This window comes from Paramormyrops kingsleyae, chromosome 6 (genome assembly GCF_048594095.1).
Source record: "Paramormyrops kingsleyae isolate MSU_618 chromosome 6, PKINGS_0.4, whole genome shotgun sequence".
NCBI classification, from domain to species: domain Eukaryota; kingdom Metazoa; phylum Chordata; class Actinopteri; order Osteoglossiformes; family Mormyridae; genus Paramormyrops; species Paramormyrops kingsleyae.
This window is the reverse complement of record NC_132802.1, coordinates 20,242,454-20,259,157: the sequence shown is the minus strand read 5'-3', so window position 1 is coordinate 20,259,157 and position 16,704 is coordinate 20,242,454. Positions and strand designations below refer to the sequence as shown.

General features: G+C 41.1%; 2 protein-coding genes across 5 annotated transcripts; one reads left to right on the top strand and one right to left on the bottom strand.

Annotated features, from left to right (window-relative positions):
* Positions 1 to 62: 62 nt before the first annotated feature.
* On the bottom strand, positions 63 to 2,950 carry LOC111840309 (uncharacterized). 2 transcript variants are annotated; one of them, XM_023804976.2, is made up of 5 exons: positions 2,317 to 2,950; positions 1,212 to 1,332; positions 903 to 1,009; positions 648 to 820; positions 63 to 434 (listed from the first exon to the last, which is right to left on the bottom strand). In XM_023804976.2, exons 1-5 carry the CDS (start codon positions 2,420 to 2,422, stop codon positions 153 to 155), a joined length of 789 nt encoding a protein of 262 aa, XP_023660744.1. In that variant the 5' UTR covers positions 2,423 to 2,950; the 3' UTR covers positions 63 to 152. The 2 variants fall into 2 exon arrangements, with proteins under 2 accessions (XP_023660744.1, XP_023660745.1); XM_023804977.2 differs by having other exon boundaries at positions 1,212 to 1,317; positions 2,317 to 2,872.
* On the top strand, positions 1,322 to 15,868 carry bin2a (bridging integrator 2a). 3 transcript variants are annotated; one of them, XM_023804974.2, is made up of 16 exons: positions 1,322 to 1,546; positions 4,482 to 4,645; positions 6,487 to 6,567; positions 7,355 to 7,409; positions 8,609 to 8,703; positions 8,812 to 8,907; positions 9,144 to 9,251; positions 9,424 to 9,509; positions 9,819 to 9,894; positions 10,282 to 10,364; positions 10,524 to 10,939; positions 11,064 to 11,209; positions 11,553 to 12,924; positions 13,763 to 13,819; positions 14,420 to 14,482; positions 14,777 to 15,868. In XM_023804974.2, the coding sequence occupies exons 1-13, from the start codon at positions 1,540 to 1,542 to the stop codon at positions 11,580 to 11,582; spliced, it is 1,443 nt and encodes a 480-aa protein (XP_023660742.2). In that variant the 5' UTR covers positions 1,322 to 1,539; the 3' UTR covers positions 11,583 to 12,924; positions 13,763 to 13,819; positions 14,420 to 14,482; positions 14,777 to 15,868. The 3 variants fall into 3 exon arrangements, with proteins under 3 accessions (XP_023660742.2, XP_023660743.2, XP_023660741.2); XM_023804975.2 differs by having other exon boundaries at positions 4,479 to 4,645; positions 8,815 to 8,907; XM_023804973.2 differs by having other exon boundaries at positions 4,479 to 4,645.
* Positions 15,869 to 16,704: the final 836 nt, after the last annotated feature.

Here is a 16,704-nt window from a genome sequence, read left to right as displayed (position 1 = left end):
GTGTGGTGTTTTTTTTCCCCCATAACATCCCCATATATTTTACAAAAAGCTTGCCATGGTAATGCGCAAAGACGAAATGTGTTAATCTTTATTTAAATTACTCCTAATTGGGGAAAAATGTCCAGAATTAACTTTGACCAAATTCATAATGATCACCAGAGCTTGGAATAAGGCCAGAGAAGAGGAGTATTCTTGATGTAGTTCTGAAAGGCTGGTTCAGACCCCCATTTCGACAGTGCCTGCTTCTCCAGGATGGGGATCCCGCTAACATGCCGCAAAAGGAACCAGACAAAGAGTGGAGATATCACGCTGAGGTACTGGGCCCCCCGCATCACAGAGGCGGCAGACACGAAGAGCCCCGACCACTGCAGGATCTCGCCCAGATAGTTTGGGTGCCGGCTGTATGCCCACAGGCCACTCTGGATGAACCTTCCCTGAAGAGGGCATGATGATGAATAAAGAAAAGTCAATAGAGGGACCGATGACCTGCCTCTGGTCACACAACATTGGTTTGGGCCTGAGAAAATGTTCCCTGTTAGCAGAAGTGGTTTATTATGGAAAGGGAGGGGCCTGCTTCAAGAAGATTAATATGAATTGCTCTAGAAAGTCCCCTTCCCCCTCCCGTCCCAAGATAACAGGACACCTACTTTATTGTCAGGGTTGTTCCTGAAATTCCATTTCTGCTGATCAGCGACTGCTTCTATGACAAACCCAAGGCCCCACATCCCCCAGCCGACGTAGTCCTGTGCGCCCAGGGGCTTGTCACGACGCTCGCCATTGAGAACCAGAGTGGGCAGGAGCGTCACAAAAATCCACAGAGCTGGGGGGTGGGGAGAGGAGTATTAATTTCAGTGCGGATTGCAGATGAATGAGTAAGCTGTGTAGGTAACTCCAGACCATACCTTGCATGGTCCAGTATATGAAAAAGGTTCCTGGGTTGTCTCTGACGTCGTTAAACCGGCGATCTTGGCCCTCCTTCAATATACGCATGAAAAGGAAAGTGCCCAATCTGCGGAACAGCATTTGAAGGGCAACAAGCAAGATAAAAGTCTCGGGTCTGTTAATCATTTATGGCGTTAAACCATTTCAGCTAGCTAGAAGGGCTATTTAAAAACAAGATGACCTTTTTTAAAAAAAAACTTAATTGTGTGCTTCAAGGGCTAGGGACAAGGGACAAGGGAAATGCACAGGCGCTGCAATGGGCTGCTCACCGTAAGCCCCACGCGGTCACAAGGCCAGTCTGAACGCTTTGCCGCACGTGCCTCCTTCCACCCCATGTGTGACTCAGGTGAACCAGGAGTATGAATGTTCCAGAACCTGCAAACACACAACCTGAGGTCTAGGTGAGGTGAAAGGCAAACTCTTTCCGTTATGTGGGTGGGGCGGTACGAGACTCGGCATGCCTTGCACAGTGCTGTATGCTACCTGGAAGTCCTAGGCATCTCAGGGAATATACTGGCTAAGGAATAACCAGCTACCTATCAAAGGTCAAGGGGCAGCTTCACAGAGCAGAGACCAGAAGAGGACTAACAAGGAGAGATGGAAGGTAATCTGTTTTTTTAATAGACTGAATACAATGCATAATTTTGTAAAAGAGAAAATTATTACGGGATAACACTCAATACATTTTGAGGTCAGCGGGTAATACCATAAACAGCGGTCTAAGTTTTAAATCAATTATTCATATCTAGTTGCCATCTGGAAAGAAATACAGATTTCTTATATAGAAATATACATTTTTATTTTATACACTGGTCAATTTAAAATAATTCATCACCATCAAAACGTGGACTATAACAAAGTTATTCTAATTCGTTTTAACCTTTTGGATCCACCACCGTTGAACATACGGCATCGGTAGAATACTCCCGGTCTCGGAGTTTGTCGTTTTCCTGTAAAAGTTTCACTGTTTTGTAAGGAGTATAGCGCAGGGTCATCAACAGGGCTGGAAACTGCGCGAGCCGGCCGACGTGAGATTTTCAATTCGAGCCAAGTCTGCACACGCATTTACATGTATGTAGCAGTTTTATTACCTTGTAAATAGTCTGTAGGACCCCAACACTTTTGATTTAGGTAATTTTAGGTTTATAATGGAATAATACAGATTTGCCTGAGAATTGGCAACCTTGTATCAACAACTGTCATTTATGTAACGTACCAATTTAGGTAGATCTTATAGCTTTGCTAAAGCTGCACAACTTAGTTAAACATTCGTACAAAATATAAAGTTAAGCACTTCAAATTAAATCCACAACTAATACTAAGGGGGAAATTACAATGCTCGCCGGGGACTTGAACCTATAGCAGTTTGATTACCTGCTAAATCGTAGAACTTCTCCGTTTTAAAAGCTGCTGCTGCAGCCCAGCAGAGCCACTGAAGCGCCAGGTCTGCGGCGGCACATCGCACCAAAACGCCCCCCATGCAGACGCTGGCAGGACGCGCACGAGCCCGAAGCCCCCCGTGTATAGCTGAGCTGTACGTGTTTGCACTTCCTGGCGAAACGAAACCCTACCCCCGCTATGACTTGTTGGAGTTGTAGTGTTTTATTTATTGCATACCAGAAAACATTTAAGGTGTCTCAGTTATTTACGTGTTTCTGATGCGAGCAGAGATTAAGCAAAACAGCGTCCGGTTTTATCTATGAACCGAACCTGTACCTTGTGATGATGAAGAGCTAATGCACAGGGGAAAAACAGCTAACATGATCAGAGATGCCAGCTTTGGTCAAGTTATTGGCGTGAGATTTTCAATACGAGACACGTCTGCACACACATACCCACCCATTTACATGTATGTAAGAGTTTTGTTACCTCGTAAATAGTCTGTAGGGTGTGCAAAAACCCCAACGCCTCTGATGTAGCTAACTGTAGGTTTATGATGGAATAATGTAGATTTACTGTAAGATTTCTTGCATGACCGTGAGTCTGAAGGCGAGGGTTACGCCAGATGGATGCCAGTTGGCAGCCCTGCGTTATGAGAACCACTGCGTACGTGGGAACCAGTTACTAACCAGTTGTGTTGAAACAACCGTTATGCATCGTTATGAGAAACACCCAAAGCTACAAATACATAATGTACATATCCGTAAAAGAATTACCGATTAAACGGAATAGTTACATACACCCTTGTATGAAGCAATTATTTTACTGAACTTTAAATTTAACAAGAGCGTGTTTACAATGGTCATTTCCTTTGGACTAGTGAATTTGTAATTCTAATTTGTTATTGAATATGCTTACACCATATAACATATTTGCTGTATTAAGCAAATTCCACGTTCCATAGCAAGACGTTTGGCATAATCCATTGCTTCATGATAATCACTTAATTCAATACAAGGAAATGGGACACCCTACACAGAATGCTACTTCAATGCAAGGTACACACATTAAGAGGTCACTTTACCTAACTGCATGTATGTACTGGCAGAGGCAACACAGAAACACACACAGCAGTGCATGGATTCAAACCCCAATTTGTGGAGTGTGAGGTAACAGCACATTACCCACAATGCACGATTCCTAAAACTCCAAATACATGGACAGCTGAAGTACCACTCAACATAACTGGAGCTAAAAGAAAGTTATTATTAAAATATTTAAGTAAGGGTTTGCATTTTAAGTAATCAATCATTTAAGTAATCATTTATAAATAAAATAATAAGTACTGTAACTAATCAGTAGCTTTATTTGCATGAGTAGGGATACATGCAGCGAAGGTCACTGCTGATCTGTCCCACCCAAGCAGCCATGTATTCCAAAGAATGCCTTCTGGCAAATTCTTTTCCCTATATTTAATGTATAACGTCATTTATTTGGGAGGCAGCACGGTGGTGCAGTATCTAGCACTGCTGCCTCACCCCTTTCCAGTCTCCGCCATGACACCTTGTGTGTGGAGTCTGCATGTTCTCCGCATGTCATCGTGGGCTTTCGTCCTGGTACTCCGGTTTCCCCCACAGTCCTACAACACGTTGAGTTTAATTAGAGTTACCAAATTGTCCATGTGTGTGTGACTGGGGTGTCTGTGCCCTGCGATGGGTTGGTGCCCCATCCTGGTTTGTTTCCTGTCTTGGACCCGTAGCTTCCAGGATAGGCTCCAGACCCCCCCACCACCCTGAATAGGACAAGCAGTCACAGATAATGGATTGATGGCATTATTTTTTTATATATATTTGAAAACCTGGTTCTAATTAATACTTAAAATTGCACTTATAGTTGTACTAGTACACATTGCACATTTTATAAATACTGATTCATTGACTGTCCTGTACTGATTAACATTATTGCTTATATTTAAATCTACTCTATTTTATTTTATGATTTCTCTTGATGTTCTATGTTGTCTGTGAATGCATGCACAAATACTACCGGGTCAAATTCCTAGTGCATGCAGGTGTACCTGGCCATTAAAGTGAATTCTGATTCAGATTTAACACTACTGAGGAATATTTTTGTTTTCAAACCTTGCTGATCGCAAGAAGCACAAAACACAGCCCAGGCTCGGCAGGACATAAAGCCCAAAGAGAAGGAAGATGAGGAAGATGAGGAGGAGGCAGCAGAATCCATGGCAACCACTGGCAGTCCTGGAAGCGCCGGAGTGTTTGCGAAGCGGCTGCAGAGGCAGTTCAGCCGGGCTCAGGAGAAGGTAGGTTTATCTCCCACTACAGGGTCAGCTTGTCTGCAGCTGAGCTACATATGCTGGCCGTACCTGGGCTTATGCCCAATCCCTGCTGCTTCCTCCCCAAACAGAGGTTAACGTGTTGCATCTGAGAATACTGCTGCAACCCTGCTTATGCCTTTGGCCTACGGAGAAGTCCTATTATTTCTATTTCATTTTAATGATGCAGGAATAAACCTCCCATTGAGCTGCATACAGAATTGAAGAAGAGATAAGCTAAATTGTCAGAAGTGCTCTGGAGTTAATTTTCTAAGGTTTTTATAATAACATTTGTGGAGCCATGGGGTTCAAAATCATCAGCCGTCCCGGGAATGAATACCCCAATATCCCATCCATGGTCGCTTAAGCAGTGTGCACAGAGCCGATGAGAAAATAATTCTTAGTGTTGTTGTGGGGGGGGGGGGCGGGAGAACTCAATATTACACCTAAAGGCAACACTGCAATAGTACTTGAAATATGTAATAATGTATATTTTCTTGCCTAAAGGTATATTTGCATCATGCATAACATTTACACATTTGGACACATTAGGTCTATGAATATATTATATATATATATATATATATATAGAGAGAGAGAGAGAGAGAGAGAGAGAGACATACACACACACACACATAAATTCCTAGCTGGACATTACTCATTTGGTAGCCGTGCATTTTTCTGAGAAGTAATGATGTGTGGGCTAGATAGGCATTCCCCCATTAAAACTGATCCGAAACAATAGTGCCCGCAGTGAACTGGTTGATTAAAGTTACCTTGATAAGGGTCAGCAGCTCCCCCAGAGTGTTCCGGTTAAACATTTGCCATGTCCTCTCAATGCAAAGGTCTTGTATGTTGTTTTGTTTTGCTGTAATAAATTAGTGCTGCAGCAAAGTTCTGTGGCACTGCCACAACACCAGAGATGGATAGTTCAGATCCAGAAAGTAAAAATCCGGACCAAGATTTTGTTTCAACCAACCAGTTGTTGGCTGGATGAGCACAGCACCACTAGACCAAAAACACAGAGTTTACTCCCCAACAAAACTGTGGCTGCTGCTGTTTCCTGTTCTTGTCCTTGTGTGTTAAGGTTTGTTTCTCTATGAAACACTGAGCGGACGTCAGTAACCTTGGCAGTTTCGTTGTAACACCTTAAGATGTTACATTAAGGTCTTTGCATGCACTTTGCACATCACCCCTTTTCCTTAGGAAATGCTTCTACTATACTTATAATATGTTGTTGTAGACTGACTGCCAGCTTCAGCTACTGGAAAAGTGAAAGTGACAGGTTTATTCATGGGTGTAAATTATGGGGGGGCATTGTAACCCCCCCTACCCCCCCAACAATGAAAACCAGCCAATGCATCTCCCTGGACACCCTTAAATGGGTGGAGACCTAAAAGTTATGCCCTTGGCTTTATTGGCACATTAGTCATATTAATATCCATTCCTGAGGCAAACTAATGCTCTGATTTTAGCAGGGCTGCCCGCAACAGAAAAGTCTTACCTTAGTTTGCATGGCTGTATAAATGTAGAGGAGGCACAATTAACAAACCTTGAACGTATCTGTATAGCTGCCTGTGAATTACATCAACATGAGTGATAAAATTAGACCATAATTTTCACATGCATAAATCCAAGCTATTCCTTCTGGCTCTTTCAAGTATTTTACAGAGTATGAGTCCATAATTGTTTTTTTCCCAGCAGTATAATTTTAATACCTGCCTAAAATGCCACTGTGGGATTGTTTTTTGATCGCTGTATCTTTGATACTGAGTTCATAAGGAAACAACAGCTTGATTCTTGCCTACGGATGTGTGACTGGATTTCAGGTCTTACAGAAGCTGGGGAAGTCAGAAGAAACCAAGGATAAGCACTTTGACCTGTGCTGCCAGAACCTGAACAAACAGCAGGTTAGATGGTGGCCTGGTCTCACTTTTTACATGCCGTTGACATTTTACATGCTCTTAGTACGAGAATAAACCCTGAGGAGTAGAACAGTTGTACAGAATGTACAGAAGGTGATGTTTCCCACATGCCGGGGTATGTTAACTATTATGTCCATAGCAGGGCTGTACCTAGAAATTCCGGCCCCCCTGGCAAACTGTGAGCTTGCCCCCCCCCCCCCATCCGCTCAATATTACATATAATTTTACATATTCAAGGCTGCCTGAATCTTCCAGGGTATCCAGGATACCGACAACCCTGGTCCATGATCACAGAGATGACTGATTGCATGAGATTCAAAGAGGCCTTTTCCATATGGCCTGATATTACAATGAAATGCATCTGCAAATACTGCGCTGGTAGTTCCAGGCAGAATGATTTGCCTTTGTGCTGCAGTGTTTTTCAAAGTGAAAAAGAATCCGCAACTCTAAAAATTAGCCAGCAATGTAACACATTCTAATGTCCATACACACACTTAAGGCGTTTGTGTCTACAATGAAATCCCACTAAGCTAAAGAATGTTTTTGAGCTGAGTGAGATGATTAGGCAACCCTTTGTCAAACTAAGGGTGTCAAATTGGAGAAATGCTTGATTATTGAGCCATTTAGTATTTTCTTATTGTGCATTTTCTCCTACAATCACAAGGGCTAGTGCAAGATTTGCTGAGTAAATACTCATATCATAGCAACCTTAGAATTGAGAGAAACAATTTTATTGAGCAATTCCAAGGAAATGTTTGTATTTTTTTTGTAGACTGACGGAAACAGGTTATCCAAAGACCTAAAGGCATACTACAGTTCTGTGAAAGGTACTCTCTTCTTTTCTATTTGGTCTTCTGAAACTTGCCTCAAAGAAAAGTTCACCACAAGCATCGCTGATAAACAGATACATTCTAACACGAGTTTCTGTTCTAACAAACGTCTTTGTTCTTTTCTAATTAGCCAGCTTATAAAAAGTTTTTTTAAAAAACAAGATCTCACCCTGACCCACCAAGTGCAGTAGTTGTGCAATTATTTTTTTACATTTAGAGTCAGAAAATGATCTGCTTTGTGAAGCATAACCAGTTCTTTGATGAGGCAGCAGAGAAGCCTGCATACACTAATCCATACTTATACCACGGAACTGTCGAATTCACGTATCTAATGAGTGATGATTGATTTTCTATAATCTTTAATTCTAGCATTACTTAATAGAAACAAAGAAATTGCTACAGATCACTTAGACAACAACAGTGCTTCAGGCTGAGGACCAAGATCTGTGGTCAGTGATTTAATGCCAAATTGATTTAATGATGTAATGCACTCCTGATCCAGTCATATATTACAGCTCTTTTTAGCCTACATAAACAAGACGGTGCACAAGTCCGGGTTTAATAATTGGCAAACACTAAATAAGTCTGGCTTTACCCATGACGCTGCTGACTATCAGGAGTTAAATTAATAAACCAGTTGCTGAAAATATATACACACGCATATATATTTACATATATTGCCTCTGAGGCTGTGCGTTTAAAAATGTGTAATGCACAGCTTTGAATGCCTTCACCTGCTTATACCACTGTATACTGTACAGTGAGACCTTTACATTTAGCCCTGAGACTCCTTTGTATGTAACTTGCACATTGTCCCCTGATTCTCTGACTTATACCACTGTATACTGTACAGTGAGACCTTTACATTTAGCCCTGAGACTCCTTTGTATGTAACTTGCACATTGTCCCCTGATTCTCTGACTTATACCACTGTATACTGTACAGTGAGACCTTTACATTTAGCCCTGAGACTCACTTGTATGTAACTTGCACATTGTCCCCTGATTCTCTGACTTATACCACTGTATACTGTACAGTGAGACCTTTACATTTAGCCTTGAGACTCACTTGTATGTAACTTGCACATTGTCCCCTGATTCTCTGACTTATACCACTGTATACTGTACAGTGAGACCTTTACATTTAGCCCTGAGACTCCTTTGTATGTAACTTGCACATTGTCCCCTGTTCCACAGTTATGCGCGAGACCTCCAAACAGCTGTCACAGACGCTAATGGGAATCTACAGCTCTGACTTTGAAAGAGAGGAGGACCTATCTCTTGTTATGGCGGTAGGTTGCTGTGGCCTCTCATTAGCCTAGAAATCTAGAGAACATTTGAAAAGCTGGGAGGGGGCGGGGCACTCCTTTCTCGCAGTAAACTTTCTCTCTCCATGAAAGAAGGAGGAGCGTCTGTGGAGTAACTTTGAGGAGAAGCTTGCAGATGGCAGCATCCGTATCATGGATAATTACATGAATCAGTTCCCTGAAATCAAGGTTCGTCAAAACAGAAACACATACATACACACTTTGACACAAACTCAGCTTAATTCTTACTTTAAAGGATCATTTTACAGGTGTTTGCTGAATTATTGTTTTGGCCTGAAACACTCAGTCTCGCAATGTTTATGTTATGTAACTTGTCATTCTCATAATGCTGATTTCCCCCCCCCCCCCCCTGTATTTATTTGTTTATTGAATTTTCCCAAACTACTACTCATTAACATATCCAGGAAAAGGTGGCCAAGCGAGGCAGGAAGCTGGTGGACTATGACTCCTCGCGCCACCACCTGGACGTGCTGAGTAACAGCAAAAAAAAAGACGAGGCCAAAATAGCCAAGGTGAGACAGGAAAAGGACCCTATTTCTTTCAATAGTGAGCAAAACTGGTGACTGTGGACTGTGGAAACGTCAAAAGAGCCATGACAATCTGACAGTTCCTCATCAGTCACATAGTTCTTTCTCAGAATGTTTGTCACATGACTCCAGCTTGGATTAATTTCTCTCTGACCAGGCAGAGGAGGAGTTAAGCTTTGCTGGAGAAATATTTGATGACATCAACACAAAGCTGAGGGAAGAACTCACAGCTCTCTACCAGAGGTGAGGCCTAGTGGAATGTCCGGATGCAGACAGTCACAGTCCCGTATACCATTAATAAAGTGAAAATAATGGTGAACCCACCCCAACACATGCAGTGTTAGCAAGCATGGGACAATCAGCTTGGCAGAGCGAAGCAGGTTGATACCACCATTAACCGTGGGATTATTTATCCATCACACGTCTGTGTTGCTGTGAGAGCTGTGAGGCAGGGGTGTGTGCGTGCCCCGATCCACATCCTTCTTTTGATCACTCCCTGCTGATGGTGAAGACAAAATTTGACCGAAGTCTTCTCTCCCCTCCCTTTCAAAGTCGCAATGGATGCTACATAGAGGTCTTTCAGAACATCTCAAGTTTAAGGGACATTTTCTACCACGAAATGTGCACGGTAAGAGTTGCAATGTAACTGACAGGGACACCTGCACACTTAACATGCACCTACTGTGAATTTTCATTAAAGATCAGTTTTAACCTTTTAAATACATAGTCAAATGAATCTTCTTTATTATTGTTTAACATAACAAATGTATATTTTTGTCATTTAATAGGACAGTCTCTCTTGCTTCAGTTATTTCGTATCTGATCCATTCTTATTTTTTACTCTAACATCCAGAAAGTAGATCATTAAACCTCTCCATATCCTGATTCTCAAATGGGCGGGGGGAAAGATTCAATTACACCAGGATTAAAAGAAGATACGGAAGTGTCAAGAGGCCCCCAGAGACTATGCCTCACTTTCCTTGCCATTTAACGTAATCCGTGTAATTTGTTTTAGCTGAACCATGAAGTGTTCAGCGTCATGAAGAGTCTTGAGGCTCAGTACCCTGATGAGGTGTCCACCATTAGAGCACTGCAATGGTACGTGGCCTTCAGTTCTTTGCTCTGTATTGTCCAGTAATCAAAAATTACATTGCATATAAGCTAAAGTTATGTTGCCTGGCTAAGTCAATGACCAAGACTAAGACTGCCTAATCATACTGGGCAGTTGCATTAATGTTTTCCTTTTCTGTCATTAAGCTCTGGCTCCAAAAAGAGGCGATCCCGTGTACTGTCCCCCATAAAAACTACCTTTCCAGCTCTGACGCGGAAATTTAGTTTCCGGCAGAATGAGAGGGACAAAGACTCTGACCTGGCCAATTCAAAGGGGGCTAATTCGGCACTGGATCTGCAGAGCAATACACCACCCATGGCCCCCAGGACCCTGCGCACCGAGGAAGGTGCCCAGTCAGAATGCACGGATTCTGAGCTGAACTTCACAAGTGGCAATGAAATGTGCGAGGAGAATTCAGAACCGAACAAAACTGCAAATAAGGGTTCTGGTGAAAATGTAGATATGGAAGAGGAAGGAGAGCATTCAAATGAAAAGAAAAATGGGTTACCCAAGCCAAACCATAGCCACACCGTAGATGAATCTGAGAAATTGAGTGAGAATGGTAAGAAGAAATGCCCGACGGTTATTTAGAGAGACGTTTTGAGGGTCTGGCATGGTTGATGTCCATATTATGCGACAAACCTCTGTAGACTAGTCCTTCTCTTAAACTGCACATCCCATCCTAGGGTTCCTCAAGAGCCCTGGTGACCCTGACCCAACAGAAAAGGAGGAAGGCCCAAACCCAGACTGTCCTACATCTGACAAAGATGACAGTGATGCAGACAGTGCAGACAGATCTGAAGCAGGGAACACCACAGGATTACAAAATAAGGTGATTAATATATAATAAAGGGTTCTGCATCACCAACATAAGATGTACAGAAGTCCAGTAGGAACTAGATGATTCTGGTCTACTAGCCTTATACTGTAGCAATTACCTCACTCACATAACTTGATGTGTCATAGTATAATTATATTTAATTGACATTTGTTTAAACATACAGCATTGTACTTACACACATATTGTACATGTGCACTAGTTTAATTAAATGCTTAATACAAATTTCCAGCAGTATTATTGATTTTAATTTAGAACAGGAATAGTTTTCCCTGTTTGTCTAAAATCCAACTAATTAACACTTTGTCAAAGCATTAACATTGTGTTGTTCTCTCAGCTGGAGGACGTGGAAAAAAGAACCACTTAAATCCATGGGATCACAGCACATAAATCAACAGGAGCTGGTCTAGAATACTGTCAGGAGCGCGCAGACGGATGAACGCTGACTGCGCTTCCACCATTTACTCATGTTGCTGGCGGAACTGCAGAGTTTACCGATCGACGAGGGATTCTGTCATGCTTTGCGGGGGTTTATAAAGTTAGATCATGAAGGCAGATAATTCGGCGTTCAGCTAGTTAAAAGACAGCCTAGCGTTCTCCGTTTGACTCCAGAATTACAGTTTATAGACAGCAACATGACCTCCTTTCCAACAGGACAGTGTATTGCAAAGATCGTACCATGAATCGGAATGTGATTGACTCACTTGCTGGCCTCCAATCCACACCTTGATCCGAATCCTAATCAGATTATATTGATTTTATAAAATTGAATCAGTTGTTGACTGTTTTCACTAAAGACGTCCAGGTACGAAAAGCATTTTTTTGAACACCAAAGCCAATGTATGATATATGTAGTGTACGGAGCTGCAGGAAATACCCTGCTAAGAGAACCTGAAGTTTTGCCAGTGTCGTGTTTTTTTAGGCTTTATTCTAAATTGACTGCTTTCGTCATATCATGAAAAGGAACAAAAATGTTTTAACAGACACTATGAAATGTATTAGTAAAACGAATAACCAGTTAACATACTAAATAAACGAATCAATGTAACATGTTTTAAAGGTTTCTTTTTTAAAAATAAACACCTGTAGATTAAATACATATACTAAATTTAAAATGCCATTTCAGTTTTTCAGTATTCAAATATTGGCAAGAAATACATCTGACATTCACTATGTAAATATAAAGAAACCAGTACAAATACAGGCAAGAGTCTAATATTAGGTCGTTGCTACGTTAAAACAAAGCTATTTACAGTAAGATAAAACAGTTCCATGTTACTATCCTGCCTGTATCTCGCCTGCTAAGTTACTCTAGTTAAGAGATTGTGGCCAATTATGGGGGAAAATAAAAAAGCAAAGAGTCCTGAAAGGTGCCCAAATACTCAATAAGTCACAGGCAAAGGCATAATCCTTAGAGAGGCCTCGCTATGCCACAGCCTGCTGGTGCGCAGCTTTAATCGAGGCGGCGTTTTATTTTGCAAAGGCGCAGCACGCAGGCGGGAGCGCGCCTCGACTGGGACCGCCGCGTGCTAGGTGGGCGCGCCTGTCTGTGTTTCGGCGGATCTTTGAGGCTCCTGAGCTGGTGTTTTCTAGCTGAGCCGAAGACCCATAAAAATGACCAGTTGTGGTGTAATTCGGAGATAAATACCCTCAAGATAAAAGGATATAAAAAACGGACTTTGTCTTTCTCCGGAATCTTTCACACTCAGGTGAGCGCCCTCAACGCAGCTGCGCGCGACTGACTGCCTCGGCAGCGAAGAGTGATACGTTTTTAAAAGTTCCTGTGTGATACCTTTATTTTTAATTTACGATAGTTTGGTTGAGTTTTAAATCTATGCTGGTTGCCGAACAGCTAATTCCTGTTGCTTTGTGCTAGCTGGGGAGCTAGCTGACTAAGAGTCACAAAAGGTGTTCTTTGCGAATACTGTTTTAGCCCTTAAGCAATCAAAGCTAACTAATTAAACGTTAAAACAAGGGAAAGGGCACTCATGTTAGGAACTTCTCACCAAATAACTCTGGAGAAAAGTTATGGAGACGGGTGGCGGATGCTTTCTCTATTGATCTTACGGGACAAAGAAAGTAATTTGTACTTTAAAGGGCCGGGTATGTGAGCCGGGAAAATGAAAGTGGCGACGCAGCTACTATGAGAATCGCGTGATTGTCATCTGGCCTTCGGCGACAAAAACGCGTGGACTGTTTCATATAAGCATGATGGGAGAGGAAAGTTAAACACTACCAGCTCATACATGGCAGTGCTTCCACAGGAGTCAGGCGTTTATTCAGGAGTTGCTTCAGGAGTGGCTCGCTATCAATTGGCCTGTTAGAGCGCTGTTCAAGATCACAATGCATGGATGCTGCTAGCTATTTGCGGTGATGTTGCATGTGGCACAACTTCACAGCCTACTTGGTTTCAACATTAACTGAGTCTATGCGTTGACATTTTAACTTCTAACTGAACATAAATTGGTGCGTAAAGCATATTGCACCGGGGTGCTTCAAAAAGTTTAGAATATTATAAAACATCAATTCATAATGATTTTATTTTAGGTTTTTTAGTAAAAGACACCCTGATGGTCAACATGACAGCAGCCCCTCACGCTACAAGTAAGTCTTTTTTATTTTTCTGAATAAATGGTTTCATATTTGTTGGTATTTCCTTATGTTTTGGCACGTAAATGCACAGCGGTATTTTCACATTATTTAAATATGAGGAAAATAAAACCAGTGTTGACACTGCTGGAATATAATTAACTGAATCTAATTTCGCATAATGTTAAATGTGATTTCATATAGCTGATTGTGTTTTTACCTAGACTTATGCTTCCACAAATGTATCACTTGCATGTCATCCAAACTGTTCCATGTAAATTTTAATATAATGTCTTTTTTCTTTAAAACTGCTTACCAGCTGAAAGCTTGATTCAAGTGGCATCGCACTTTGGGCACCATCTACATTCATTGGTGTCTGTTGCAGTATAAAATGACTTAGTGGTGTTAAACAAACGCAACAATAACAACGTTAGGAAGAAGTGCAGGGTTCAATTTTTCCCCAACTACTGAACTGCTTTGTATTTCTCAATACTGAAAGGATCTACTGTATGTGCCAAGATTACGGAACCTGACAAGTTTGTTTTGGAGTATGCAGTCCTGTTATACTGGTTTTAGGAACTCTTTATTAACTTATTTATTCTTGTCTGTTTTCAGCTCCTTTGTTACAAGGGCTCACTACCCCTCTGCCTGGACATACAGACTCTATTGTCATTGGAGGTGAATGTTGGTGAATTGGGGCTGATTGCTGGCACAGAATTAATTTAACAGTTTTAATATTTTTAATTAAAGCAGTTGTTTGCCATAAAAGATTCATTTTAGGTAGTTAATGGTTGCATAATGTCACAGTGAGGTTGTAACGTTACATGCTCCCATGCGAGACAGTGATGCTTTAAACTTGATTGAAGGTACTTCGGTTACTGCTGTAGATTTTGCTGTGGATAAGTTTGATTCACGCTGTGGTGGAAGTCGAGGTCTTTTCCAACATAACTGTCTGCTTCATTGTGTTTTCAGTGGTGGTGTTTTTTGTCCTGTTGACACTGGGGTGCCTGAGTTTCCTGCTGTACCGGTACATGTGTGCAAACCGGGGAGACTACAGGACGACGGGAGAGCCTGCCCCGGGGGAAGACCTACAGGTGGATTACGATAAAGAGCCAGATGACAAGAAGGAGTACTTCATATGAACAGCGTCTGGAAACAAGAAGAAGAAATTTAATATAATGGATGCGGGATAGATGTTTGGGTCTCAAAGTTGGGTCTTGTGGCTGCTGGTATGCGGGATAGATGAGATGACTGTGGAAGTGAGCAGCAGAAAAGAGGCCTTAACATTCGAAGCAGCATCGGGGGAACCTCTGCCACAAACCCAAGGTACTTTCAGATGGAGCATCTCAATATTTTTCCTTTACATGGCAGACCTAGTTCATACAGTACATGCAATTTTGTTTTTACACATTTGCTCAGTTGCCTTGACAAGTTCAATACATTTGTCTTGTATCCAGGGTCAATAATTGATTGGTTTCGTTTGATGAGATCAGAAGAATTGGTTTATTTTTTATTAAATTAATTTTTAGGAATTTTATGTGCTGTCAGTCGCAAAACTTTTAAATGCACAGTATGGCAATTAGACCCTGTTAACATTATCAATGCAATGTGGACATGATGGCAAACAGGAAAATCGACAGCAGCACTACAATGCTCTGTTATATGTCTGCCATTCTGTCCTGTCAGGGGCTGGCAAGTATGAGCCTGTTAACAAATGTCAAGGGTGTACGCAAAGTGTTACTGACCCTGAAATTTGTAATGCGCCCTGTATCCTCAATCGGCCTCCCGTCTTTGTTACCGTGAACAAGGTGTTGGTGTTTGTTACCACTTATATATCCAGTGTAATATTTTTAAAATTCTTGGTGTTAGCCTTGATGTTTTTTTCCTATTATTATTATTTTTAACACTGCACAGGGCATTGCACGTGAGTCAAATTTTGGACCACGTTAAAAAAAATTTTTGAAGGTGAATGATATTCAGTTTGTATAACTGCTAATGAAGGCTTTTTCCTGTTTGCGTTGCAGTTGTGGAAAATATTTAAGGAAATAAAATGTGAAGATTAAACAGGCTCTTGTGCTGTTTGTGTATTGCACGAAAGAATTGAATGCCCCTGTAAAAAATATGTCTCAAAAAAAACTTTTAGCAAAGTGAATTTCATGTTCATCCCTGTAGGCAAATTTAATATGGATCCCCATTTTATAAGATCAGCTCTGCAAGAGAAAAGACTCATTTTCCTGTTCATACTGGTATTGTTGAAAAATTAAATTTTCTCAAAAAATGCAACAATGTGTGGTCTAAGGTTAATTTTAAATTGGTTTTGCACTCATTAATTTACTAGCTAATACCACAATTTTAATCCGGTCATCACCATGTAGTGGTAAATTTAACTTGCTTTGTTACTTTAAAATGTTAATTTTACTACAGAATGTTTACTCTGAAGAGGCAGAAAAGGAACTGTATCCTGAAATTAAACCATATACAGTATTAAATTCATTCAGCATGCAAATGTAACACGGTGTTAGAAGTGGGCTGTGATAAAAGGCAAAACCACAGAACTACAGTACATTACATAATTTCAGCAGTTAAGTGCAGATGGTGAATTAGCATTACTTTTTGCTGTTTATATTTTTTATATATTATTTATATGTAGTTACAAATGTGGAATAACTTTAAATACTGGTTACATTGTCCAGTTAGCAAAAAGCTGGAAAATCCTATATAATAAGCAACATGTTGTCAGAAATGTGAGTTATTGTGATTCGCCTTAAAATGCTTTCAGTGATAATCTGCACTGTTTAAACAGAAAAGAAGTGCATTAGGGAATCAGTAGCTGTAACCTTTTAACCATAATTTACTGTAATTTCTTCTGTCTTTAATGTAATTAGTAGAGAGAGAGGATT